The 13,168-nt window shown below is 41.9% G+C and overlaps 1 protein-coding gene across 1 annotated transcript in view; it reads right to left on the bottom strand.

The window, feature by feature from the left end:
* LOC112226863 (dipeptidyl aminopeptidase-like protein 6) overlaps nucleotides 1-13,168 on the bottom strand; it is a 112,616-nt gene that overhangs the window by 84,708 nt on the left and 14,740 nt on the right. Inside the window, exons 2-3 of the mRNA XM_042307991.1 lie at nucleotides 2,057-2,171; nucleotides 52-150 (exon numbers count right to left, since the gene is read on the bottom strand). Coding sequence (XP_042163925.1) covers nucleotides 52-150; nucleotides 2,057-2,171 — 214 coding nt within the window. The remainder of the gene's footprint in view (nucleotides 1-51; nucleotides 151-2,056; nucleotides 2,172-13,168) is intronic.

Raw genomic sequence — 13,168 nt, 5'->3', positions numbered from 1 at the left:
TTCAGTTTCTTGTGGAGGATGAGAGGGCAGGGTGTAACTATAGCAACTCACCACTGAGCCATGTAGCGTCGGGGTCGTGCACATGAAAATCTCCTCCGAAGACGTCCTCAATGGTGACTTTCTTCTTGAGGGCAAGGCTATCATCTGCAACTACCAGTGGAATATATCAAGAGAACAAAACAATGGAAGAAGACATAATTAATGAGTTACAGCAATATGATAATGTTAAGGTTCAATTCTCATTCACATGACTTACCTGTAACTAAAAAAGGGATCTGGCCATCTTTATTATCTGGTTGCTGTCAGTCAGACAGTACTCTGACATAGTAATACGTTTACAGTCTTCCTTTGTGACTTGAGCAGCCTTCAGCTGCAGGGAAGTGCATTTTCCATTTCCAAAAAAACGTTTATATTTTACTTCTCCTGCCACAAGTTGCCTGAGCGGTCATAAAACCAGACCAGGAAACGTCTGGCAGAGTCAGACTATCACGTGTATTTTCTGTCTCTGGAGATTGTAGGACTTCCAGCAGCAGTTCCCAACTCACAGACGCAGCAATTACGGAGAGGTTACAAAGGAGAAATAGACACTTGGCCCAGGGTAACTCTCTATTGATCCACCAGCATCGATTCACTGCAGCCTGGACAGTTTTTCAAGCAGCCATAACTCCCTTTAACTCCAGCTACACAATCCCTTCTGCAGTTGACAGCAAAACTGCAGACCAGACAGGGTGGACAACAGAGGTAAAAGGTTGAATTATATAGAGATGGTGGTGTGTGTGCCTTTCAACCCCATATGCCCACAGTCTGGGAGCCAATACAGTCAGTGCCTTTGCAAGTCTATACATTTACACATTCTCCTCATCTTTGGTAAATGACTATGGAGAAGGATTCATTCCCAACATGTGGAAAACAGCAGCTCTGATTCACTGCCAATTATACAAATGACTAGAGCTATTACTGCATAATAATTTCCATTAAACGACACTGAATGGCGTTATACATTAAATCCCCATTACCTTGCGAGAGGATGACCTCACCTCGTCTCTCTGAAAAACCAATAAGCAATCTCCAAGCTGACACATTACCATCAACTTCTCTACTCCTGGCTGTCTATGAATGAATGGGTTTATGAAATGAAATGACCCACTGGGCTGTCTGCTAGCAAGGCCAATTGTAATCCCTCTCAATCTAAGTAGAAGTTTTCATTTGGCGGCCTGACTCCGGTATAACTATGTCTTGATTTAAAGGGGCAATCTGAAGTTGCTACATCTATTTTGAGACTTATAAATTCATGATATGTACCCGTTGATTCCTGAAGAATAGAACTGATAAATGTCTCGTGAGCTTAGTTCAACTGTCGTACCCCACCAGAACCCAAAATATAAGCTTGTTTATTACAATGTTTTTAAACTAAGTAAATGTGAACAAACACTGCATAGCCTGAAAACATGGTCAAAACTATCATGTTGATATCATGGATGGTCAGTCCTTGCATAGCTCGGTCTATGAATTTGAGTGGTTATATTTCTCCAGACCCATCCTGCAGCTTTTTAGCGAAACAGTGTCTGGGAGACGGAATTATACAACATTTGTTTGGGAAGTGATAATGTGTCTGCAGTGTTACGTATTTGATGGTGTGTGTGGTGTAATCTAGCCGATTGTAATGGGTGTTTCTAAGTGTGTTTCTATTATAATATAGCTGAGTGTGTTTGTGTTATTACAGATTTAAAATCTTAATTTGATCACCCTGTTGCAGGAAAACGTTCCTGTGATGCAGAAAATGATTAACTTGCACTGTAGGTTTAAAAAGACTTCTGAAGTTTGTCATTTCCACTTTGAAATGTCAGACTTTTATTATGAAAAATGTGCCAGCCCCTACAAAATGTCAATTAATTATAATCCACATAATAATTCACATTTCCTGTTGCTACAGTGTTATTTTCCTACTGTAGCAAACTGGCTCAAATTAAGATCCTACATATGTAGGATATGGTGTGGTGTTTGTAGTGTTCAGTAGCTGAGTGTTAAAGTGTATGCAGCTTTATGTGTTACGTACTTGGGGTGAGCACGATGACAGCGGTGACGATCAGAGACAAGATGATGCAGATGACCAGCAGGGCGATGACTATCCCCTTCCAGTTCCTCTGTGGAGGTGCACTGCCCACCAGCTCCTGCAACACAAACACACACACATTAAAGTTAATAGGGGTCAATTGGGAGAAAGGGAGGGGAGGCACTGACTACTTGTGTTACTACTGCAGTACTCCTGTGATAGGGTCTCAGCCACACAGCTGTTGAAAGAAACTAGTGGGAATCTAAGTGACAGAATAAACTCTGAAGGTGGAAATGACAGGAAAAAACAAGAATAAGCTGAAGACAGTTCCTTATGTTAGCGTGTACCGCATCGGGAGATCCAGATAACCTGAGCACATCCTCAAAGTATTTCACCCCAGGCTTCTGCGACACCTTTACCGTAATACGCCTTTCCTCTCCTACAGGCAACGCCAAACAGAGGCTAGATGGCCTATATATGAAACCCTATTACTCTAAACACATACAGTCAAATCCAAGTGACATACAACACTTAACTATAACCCCTATGGTGTAGGCTGAGGCAGATAATTCACCGCACGGTTACACCATCTCATTTGCACATGTAAAAAGCCCAACATGATATTACACACCCTATTCATTGATAGTTGTGGTAAAGCAAAATGGAGATTGGTTCATGAGACAAGTGTGAGTGTCCTATAGGTGAATCAGACTATCTGTTGGATTGCTACTATATCTATTGGTATCCAAGGCTGATTCTAGCCTAGTTCCAGTTCTGAAAGTGTTTTAACTAATTCCTCTGACTATCAAGGCATGACAACAGAGTTGGCTAAAGTACAGATATTACAGAGATCTGGAAGTAGGCTAGATGTATTGATGCAGAGAGCCAGTACTCTTGGACCCTGTACAGCGTCTCATCGTTAAGGTCTGTGTCTGTCTCCTCTCCACTGAGCTCTGAGCAGTGGCTGGAGCATAGCGTGTCACTGTGGGCAGATAGAGATCAGGCTTAATTAGGAACAATGCAATCAACAGATCTGCATCAATATGGATCAGTGTTGCTCTGTATCTTTCTGTATGAGGCCATGGTGGTGGTAGTGACTCATGCATGTGTGTGTGTGTGTTAGGGTTGTCATGGTAGAAGCATCAAGATACTATGATACCAGATTTACCTTGGCAGAAAAAAAGAACACGAGGCAGACCAAACTCTATGGTTCTTAAAACCTTTATGTAAAATATTGTGTGCTATAGCTTGCAAAATATACAAATGTGATTCTGAGTGACATCATAAGGATGTTTTTTACAACATTAGGACTGTTTTGCTCAAGAAATTAAAAGGCAATTCTGCCATTTGTCAACGTCATATTCAGCCTCTCCACAAAACGAGTGTAAACATAAACTCAGCAAAAAAAGAAACGTCCCTTTTTCAGGACCTTGTCTTTCAAAGATAATTCGTAAAAACCCAAATAACTTCACAGATCTTCATTGTAAAGGGTTTAAACACTGTTTCCCATGCTTGTTCAATGAACCATAAACAATTAATGAACAAGCACCTGTGGAACAGTCATTAAGACACTAACAGCTTACAGACGGTAGGCAATTAAGGTCACAGTTATGAAAACTTAGGACACTAAAGAGACCTTTCTACTGACAGGATGGCAACAACAACTGCCCGAGTTACACCAGGAATGCACAATCCCTCCATCAGTGCGCAGACTGTTTATCAATAGGCTGAGAGAGGCTGGACTGAGGGCTTGTAGGCCTGTTGTAAGGCAGGTCCTCACCAGACATCACCGGCAACAACGTCGCCTATGGGCACAAACCCACCGTCGCTGGACCAGACAGGACTGGCAAAAAGTGCTCTTCACTGACGAGTCGCGGTTTTGTCTCACCAGGGGTGATGGTCTGATTCGTGTTTATCACCGAAGGAATGAGCATTACACTTCTGTCAACATCTGACTACAGACCGATCTGTTATTGCAATTTGTCATCTATGACATTTCAGATTAAGATATTATATTTTTTAATGAAGTGCACATGTAGTGAAAACATTTTCTAAGTAACTTTAGGTAAGTAAACAATATTTTTCTTCAGGGTAGCTTTATTGGATTTTAACTTCTTCCAGTGTGAAGTAATTGATAGCTTGGTAAACTATTTTCAGAGTAGCTTCCCACAAAACACTGACAGTGATTTTCAAACCCTGCAACAAGTTTCTCGCCCAATGGAGGGTATTTTCTTGCTCCCCTGCGTGCGTCACTGTGAATGTCATACAGTTTGAAAATCACCGTTTGACATTTTTTTTTGAACTTTTAATGATGTCATCGGGTAGAACTTTTTAACTAAATATTTTTTTTCTATAAAACTTAGAAATGCAAAATCTCACATATGTTGACAATGGTATTGTGCTGGAGATAATGAAAATGAGGTTGAAAAGTGGTGGAGTTGCCCTTTAAATCTGCTCCATGGTTTGTTTCCTTGCCACGATACTTCTGAGTATCGCGATACTGGTATTGTGGCAACCCTAGTGTGTATGTGTGTTTGCATGTGTGTAACAGCTGCAGTTTCTTATATTATTGTTTCTGCGGAGGCATCTCCCACATATTAAACTGATAGTGAGATAAGGCTGGAGACTGAGATAGAGGAAATGAATCTGCCTGTGTTATCACCTCCTAATGGAAATGCTCCAACTGTGGATTCATCAGGAAATCACTGTCTGCTGCCCTCTGACCTCCGCAAGGAATAAACAAATGAATAGTATGGTCTGCAGATCAAATGTACAGATCAAGGCCCATAGATATCTCCAGTACACTGCAAAGGTTCAGGTGAGAATTTATTACAACCAGTCAATCGTCCATTTTGAACACTCAAAGACTTTTGCACACTTCGAAGACAACCTTTGAGAGCCTGGCATCACTGATCCTAACATCGCTGAGCCTCTCACATTAAATGACTGTCTTTACTGTAGTTTTTTGTCTTGCCAACGCTGTGGTGCGCCGTCGTGCACACTAAACGATGTGGCACACACTACAAGATTCTTTACTTGGTCGCAAAAAAAACATTATGTGATTAGATTGTTAATGCAGCTAGAATAAGCTGTGACTCACAGCAGCCTCAAACGTTTTCAGTCAGACATTCACACCTGTCATACAGAGTTCAAATATCTAGCCAACATTTTGAATTGAATAACATTGCTTGGGAACTTCTGAGCTGTTATGATTTGACACTTTGGCTTTGGTTAAAGGCAAGTACAAACACATACTGGTAGTAGTCATCGCTCCTTCTCGAGAGTCTACACATTCTGGGTGAAGTGAAACAACGTCGTCTCACTGGCTTCTTCTCTAGCGAGCTGTCTTTGTTTTTTGCTGATCACCGTTCTCAAAACTTGACGTTGCACACTACGAGAGCATTTTCTATTTCGTGCCGATCAATCAAACATGTTTGAAAATATCGGGATGCCTGGGTCTGCTCAAATACGGGATCGGTAGCCCTCAGAGTGCGTCTCTGACTCGCTCACATTAAACGAGCATCGGTGACGGCCGCTCGCCCCGAGTAGGCAATGGCATGGGGATTTTGTCTTCAATATCAAAAACTTGTCTGGGACAAGTTTGTATTGTGTAGTGTACACCAGGCTTTAGAGGTGACTCGTAGCCTAGCTTTAAGAGCGTTGGGCCAGTTACCGATAGGTTGCTAGTTCGAGTCCCTGAGCCAATTTAGTGAACAATCTGTCGATGTGCCCTTGAGCAAGGCACGTAACCCTAGTTTCTCCGGTAAGTCGCTCAGGATAAGAGCATCTGCTAAATGACTCATATTTAAAATGTTATGGCTCAGTGATAATAGAACCAACAGCAGAAGTAACATCCCACTGGGCACACACTGGTTGAATCAACATTGGATCCACGTCATTTCAATTAAATTACATTTAACCAACGTTAAATTGACCTCGGAGGGATATCCAATTACATTCTATTCTAACCGAGGAGCTGGGAAAATCTTTGCTCAGCAGAACCATACTAGCCATCTTGATGCCAGTCTAAATAGCCCGTGTGAATATTCAATCTCTCCAGTCTGTAGGCTTTTTTGCCCTTTTGCCTCCTCTCTAGTCTCCTGCTCCCTTCTCCTCCTCTCTAGTCTCCTGCTCCCTTCTCCTCCTCTCTAGTCTCCTGCTCCCTTCTCCGCCTCTCTAGTCTCCTGCTCCCTTCTCCTCTTCTCTAGTCTCCTGCTCCCTTCTCCTCCTCTCCAGTCTACTCCTTCTTTTTACCTCATCAACATGCTCACAGCAGGGCTGTTCAACACGAGTCCAAGGCGGGCCAGAATGAGCCCCGGAGAAGTAAACAAAATTGGGAATATTTCAGAAACATCCTACACCTTACTTCCTGATGGAAATATGCAAGTATCTTTATACATGCTGCCAACACTAAATCACCTTTTAACAAGAGAGACACTTTATCTTCTATATATTTCTCTTCCATTTGTTTTTCTGTATTTCTCAGTTCTTGTAGCAACCTGTGTGTCAGCCAACAGGTCCTCAGTTCACCTTTTTACCAACACCTGCCAGCTGCTGTTGTCATCTGAAACACCTACCTGGTTACTGCTCGTCATTACCATCCATATCTCATCCTCTAGCAACAATAGAACAAACACTGCTGTGACAATATGTGAATTTAGGCACACTGCCTCCACACAAAACGTACCAGGTTGTTGGTGTATGCAGCCTGCAGACACAGTACTGGTCCTGAATACAAATGATGTGTTGCGTGTTCATACTCCTTTAATGCACTGAATGAGTCGAACTGATGGCAACAAAAAAAGACTTTGCCAGGTATAAAACATGTAGTCTGATCTGCATAAATTCATTAAAAGTGTTCTTCAGCAACTCAACAAAGGGACGAATTTGAGCAAAAAAAATTCTAACTCTACTGAAGTTGATAAAAACGATGTAGGCCTACAAAGACCTCCATTGGCACCAATAACCATCTCACTACAGGAAAACAGACAGTGGCCAGAAAAAACTCCTACAAATGTTCTTTCTGTCCTATCTGCCAAAAAGCTATATGCTCCAGCGCTACATTACAAAAACTGGCTTTCACTCATGCACCCTCACCAAAAGGGGGGTTGAGCCCACAAAGAGTCAAGAATACTTCCTATGAATGCAAGAGAAAGTGCAGAACTCTTGAGTGAGCTTCTTTGGGCATGGCATGGGAATTCTCATCCATTAGGCGGTACGCACTGGGTTTGACAACAATAAGAGGCTCCATCAATAAATGAGGACCAGAGCCATTTTCACCCCTGCTGTTTTTAGCAGACATACACCACACCAAAACAAAGCACGCCAGCGTAGTCCATCACTCGCTCTCTGTTTCTCTCTCTCTCTCTCAATCAAAAAGAGTGGAAAGTCACAAGAGGGAAAACAACAGATCTTCTTTCCATCACTTTGCCATTCTTCATTCTATTTTCAGGTGTGTGTGCTAAAGTATAAGATTGTGTATCCACCTCACTCTGTATCTCCGTCTCTTGCCTAATTCAGACAGAATTGACGGTATGTTTCAGGTTTATATTGTCACGTGTACAACAACAGTGTAATGCCTTTCTTGCAAGCGCTTTCCAAACAATGCAGTAATCAATATCCGTAGTACTATAAAATCAAATAAATAAAGTAGAATAAAGTAGAACAAAAACACACGAGAAATAGAAATAAGAAGAACAAGAGAGAGTAAGCTAGCTATAGTTGAAGTTGGAATTTTACATACACTTAGGTTGGAGTCATTAAAACTTTTTTTTTTCAACCACTCCACAAATGTATTGTTAACAAACTATAGTTTTGGAAAGTTGGTTAGGACATCTACTTTGTGCATGACACAAGTGATTTTTCCAACAATTGTTTACAGCCAGATTATTTCACTTATAATTCACTGTATCACAATTCCAGTGGGTCAGAAGTTTGGAAAATTCCAGAAATTTGTCATGTCTTTAGAAGCTTCTGATTGACATCATTTGAGTCAATTGGAGGTGTACCTGTGGATGTATTTCAAGGCCTACCTTCAAACTCAGTGCCTCTTTGCTTGAGATCATGGGAATGCAATTTCCAAATGCCTGAAGGTACCACGTTCATCTGTACAAACAATAGTGCGCAAGTATTAACACCATGGGACCACGCAGCCGTCATACCACTCAGGAAGGAAACGCGTTCTGTCTCCTAGAGATGAACGCGGAAATAAATCCCAGAACAACAGCAAAGGACCTTGTGAAGATGCTGGAGGAAACAGGTACAAAGATATCTATATCCACAGTAAAACAAGTCCTATATCGACATAACTTGAAAGGCCGCTTAGCAAAGAAGAAGCCACTGCTCCAAAACCGCCATACAAAAGTCTGACTACGGTTTGCAACTGCACATGGGGGCAAAGATCGTACTTTTTGGAGAAATGTCCTCTGGTCTGATGAAACAAAAATAGAACTGTTTGGCCATAATGACCATCGTTATGTTTGGAGGGAAAAGGGGAGGCCTGCAAGCTGAAGAACATCATCCCAACCGTGAAGCACGGGGTGGCAACATCATGTTGTGGGGGTGCTTTTCTGCAGGAGGGCCTGGCCGCACTTCACAAAATTGATGGCATCATGAGACAGGAAAATTGTGTGGATACAGTGAAGCAACATCTCAAGACATCAGTCAGGAAGTTAATTTGCTTGGTCGCAAATTAGTTTTCCAAATGGACAATGACCCCAAGCATACTTCCAAAGTTATGGACAACAAAGTCAAGGTATTGGAGTGGTCATCACAAAGCCCTGACCACAATCCTGTAGAAAATTTGTGGGCAGAGCTGAAAAAGCGTGTGCGAGCAAAGAGGCCTATAAACCTGACTCGGTTACACCAGCTCTGTCAGGAGGAATGGGCCAAAATCCACCCAACTTATTGTGGGAAGCTTGTGGAAGGCTACCCAAAACGTTTGACCCAAGTTAAACAATTTAAAGGCAATGCTACCAAATACTAATTGAGTGTATGTAAACTTCTGATCCACTGGGAATGTGATGAAAGAAATAAAAGCTGAAATAAATTATTCTCTCTACTATTATTCTGACATTTCACATTCTTAAATAAAGTGGTGATCCTAACTGACCTAAGACATGGCATTTCTACTAGGATTAAATGTCAGGTATTGTGACAAATTTAGTTTAAATGTATTTGGCTAAGGTGTATGTAAACTTCCGACTTCAACTGTATATACAGGGGCAGTTCCAGGGTCAGTGCCAATAACATATTTACAATGTGCAGGGATACTGGGGTGGTAGAGGTAGACCTGTATAGGGGTAAGGTGACTAGGTATCAGGATATGATAAATGGAGCAGCAGCAGCATATATGAGGATTGTACATGAGTGTGTGTGTGTCTGCGTGTGCGTGTGTGCGTGTGTGTTTGTGTGTGCTGATTGTATGTGAGTGTGTGTGTATGTGTGTATGTAGAGTCAGTATGAATGTGTGTGCGTTTTGTGTGTGTGAGCCAATTTAAGTCTGTGTGTGTGTGGGAATGTGTGCGTGTGTGTAGATTCCTGTAACTGTGCATTTAAGTAAAATAAAAGGGTCAGATGCAGATAGTCCATGCAGCCATTTTGTTAGTTATTTAGCAGTCTTAAAGCTTAGGGATAGAAACTGTTCAGCAGCCTGTTGGTGTCAGACTTGTTACTCCGGTACCGCAGAGAGATCAGTCTATGGCTTGGATGGCTGGGGTATTTGACAATGTTTCGGACGTTCCTTTCACACCGCCTGATATAGAGGTCCTGGATGGCATGGAAGCTTGGACCCAGTGATATACTGAGATGTCCGCACCATCATATGTAGCGCCATGTGATCGAGGGCGGTGCAGTTGCCATTTCAAGCAGTGATGCAGCCAGTCAAGATGCTCTCAATGGTGGAGTTGTATAGCTTTTTCCTCCCTGTAGACTGTCTCATCATCATGGGTGATCAGATCTACCACCGTCGTGTCGTCAGCAAACTTGATAATGGTGTTTTAGTCGTGCATGGCCACGCAGTGTGGGTGAACAGGGAGTACAGGAGGGGAACTAAGCACACACCCCTGTGGGGCCCCCGTGTTGAGGGTCAACGTGGCAGAGGTGATGTTGCCTACCCTCACCACCTGGGGTCAGCCGGTCAAGAAGTCCAGGATCCAGTTGCAGAGGGAGGTGTTCAGTCCCAGAGTCCCTAACTTGGTGACAAGCTCGGAGGGGACTGTGGTGTTGAACACTGAGCTGTAGTCAATGAACAGCATTCTCACAAAGGTATTTCTCTTATCTAGGTGGGTGATGGCAGTGCAGAGTGCAATTAAGATTGCGTTGTCTGTGGATCTGTTGGGGCGGTATGCAAATTGGAGTGGGTCTAGGGTGTCTGGGATGATGGAATTGATGTGTGCCATAACCAGCCTCTCAAAGCTTCATGATTACAGATGTGAGTGCTACAGGGCGGTAGTCATTGTGGCACGAAGCCTTAGAGTTCTTGGGAACAGGACTGATGGTGGTCAGCTTGAGACGTGGGGATTACAGACTGGGAGAGGTTGCAAATGACCATGAATATGCCTGTCAACTGTTCTGCGTATGCTCTGAGAACATGCCCTGGAATACAGGCTGGCCCCGCCGCCTTGCAAGTGTTGACCTGAATAAAAACCTTACTCATGTGAGGGAAATGTTATGTTTATGTATTAAATAAATGCTACAAAGTATCAAATCAATGCTACTTTCTAATAACCAATTAGAAAGGTTCATGCAGGTGACTGACTGAACGTGTATGGAGGAATTCTCACTATCACTGTTCCTCAACTTGGCAGTACACCCAGAATATTGCTATGGGAATAACCAAAGTTTCTCAGTTTCAATGTCTCAACTTGGAGAGAGAAAAAACCTCGTGAGATATTGGTCAGTCATGTGCGAGCCACCGGTAGTGATTAATTAATTATGCTAAATCATGCAAATATAACTTGTCTGTGTATAGCTGTACATAAGACAACTGCTGGGACTGCCCAGGCTTGATTGACATGTGTACTATGGCACATTGAGTTGGTTGGAACCTCTCCAGTGCTGACAAATAAAGGAGGATTTATTTAAGATTGACTTTGAGTGTCCCTGTGTAAGAATTTCCACGACACACATCGACCTCGGAGAGCATGAACACCCAGACCTCTGTGTCCTCTTGCATGGCTTGGTGTTGTTTTCATCTATGTGTGCATAAAATGCATTGAGTTTGTCTGGTAGAGAGGCACCTTCCTTTGTAATCTGTAATGGACTGTAGCCATTGCCACATGCGGCAGGCATCGGAGCCTTTGTATTTTCAAAAGAGTAGAATAGCATATATTGAGTTGAATTGTGTTACTTGTCTGTGCAGTTTATAGGCTACATGGCTATGCCATGCACATGAAATCAATCATTTGTTATTTTGACATGTACATTCCCCTGCCCTGATCACAGTCAACACATAGTTAGAATATAATGGAATATTAAAGAATAAAATATAAATCATATTTTTCCATCACAACTTGAGTGTCGTGAGAACGCGTTGAACTGCTGTCATATAGCAAAAAAGTGGTGCTTGAATGTGCTTTAGAAACCTTACAATCTTCTCTTTCCGATCATGTAAATATCTTCGAAATCTGACCTGGATGAACCACTGTAGGATGATTTGGGGGGAATAAAACGCTTTTCTTAATCCACGTTTCGTATTTTTTTCCTCCACTCTCTCCGCTTTGATTCAATACCATGTACATTGATAGCCTGCTAGAAAACTTCCTAAAAGTAGCAGCAGACAGTTATCTAAATAGTACTAATCAGTAAAATATGCTCAACATAAACATCCAAGAAGATACTGCAGCCTATAGCTTTTGCAACTGCAGGAGAACAGGAATAAGTGAAGTGGCTTGCATAGTTGCGCACGGGCTCATCTGGAAAAGAGAGGTTATGTGTAGCTGAAGAAGCTCATTCATATTAACTCATAATTTGTTCGCTAAATATTAGGCCTTTTGCAACTGCAGGAGAATGAATCATCACCAGCCAATGTGATCACACCATCACATGCTTTCTCTCCTTTTGAACTTCCCACCAGTTATTGTGGTTGAAGACAGACTACTAGCTGTTTGAAGTTAGAAACGTATGCATATTAACCCATTATTTATTAGCTAAATATAAGGGCCTTTAAATATTTACCTGTTGAAGTAAGAAAAAAATGAAATGGCAGATCTGTGTGTGTTCCCCCAGGCTAAATGCCAGTGTGTGTTACCCCAGGCTAAATGCCAGTGTGTGTTCCCCCAGGCTAAATGCCAGTGTGTGTTACCCCAGGCTAAATGCCAGTGTGTGTTCCCCCAGGCTAAATGCCAGTGTGTGTTACCCCAGGCTAAATGCCAGTGTGTGTTCCCCCAGGCTAAATGCCAGTGTGTGTTCCCCAGGCTAAATGCCAGTGTGTGTTCCCCCAGGCTAAATGCTAAAGCATTTCAGTGACAATGGACAAGAACAGCTCAAGGACAGGACTACATACACTGACATGAAGATAAAAAAATGCATTAAAAGCATTTATTTAAAGTTTTGTGATTGACAAAGACAATTTTGATGTTGGACAACAATAGAATGTTCATGATTTTGCCGTGTCTTTGGCTATGCCGGATTAAGTGATATGACATGCCATTCTATAAAATAATTTCTCCGTAATTAATATGACCTGATTGAGCTAATCATGTAAATGTAATTAACTAGAGAGTAGGGGCACCACAAAATAATATTTATAGAGCTGTTATCTTCCGAATAAACTCTTAAAGACCTAGTAATATTTTACATCAATAGCAGTCAATATTAATCGTCATCTTAATTCAGTCTCATCTGAAAGTTGTAAATTCTTCTGTCTGCATGAATCCTGGCTAACAAGTTGAATCAGCAATACAAAATTTGGTTTAATTATTTATTTACTAAATACCTAACTAATCACACAGAATTACACATACACAGAATTAAATCATAACTTGATTACAAATTACGTCATAAAGGAAAACGTCCCTAGCGGGCGGAACAGATATGACAGCTTGTTACAGAAAAGAAAAGGGACTGGGTGAAAGTGAAAGAGCGGGAAGACTGAGGGAAAAAGGGCGAAGCTGT

Source organism: Oncorhynchus tshawytscha, linkage group LG28 (assembly GCF_018296145.1).
Source record: "Oncorhynchus tshawytscha isolate Ot180627B linkage group LG28, Otsh_v2.0, whole genome shotgun sequence".
Classification (NCBI taxonomy): Eukaryota; Metazoa; Chordata; class Actinopteri; order Salmoniformes; family Salmonidae; genus Oncorhynchus; species Oncorhynchus tshawytscha.
This window is presented reverse-complemented; position numbering and strand designations above follow the sequence as displayed.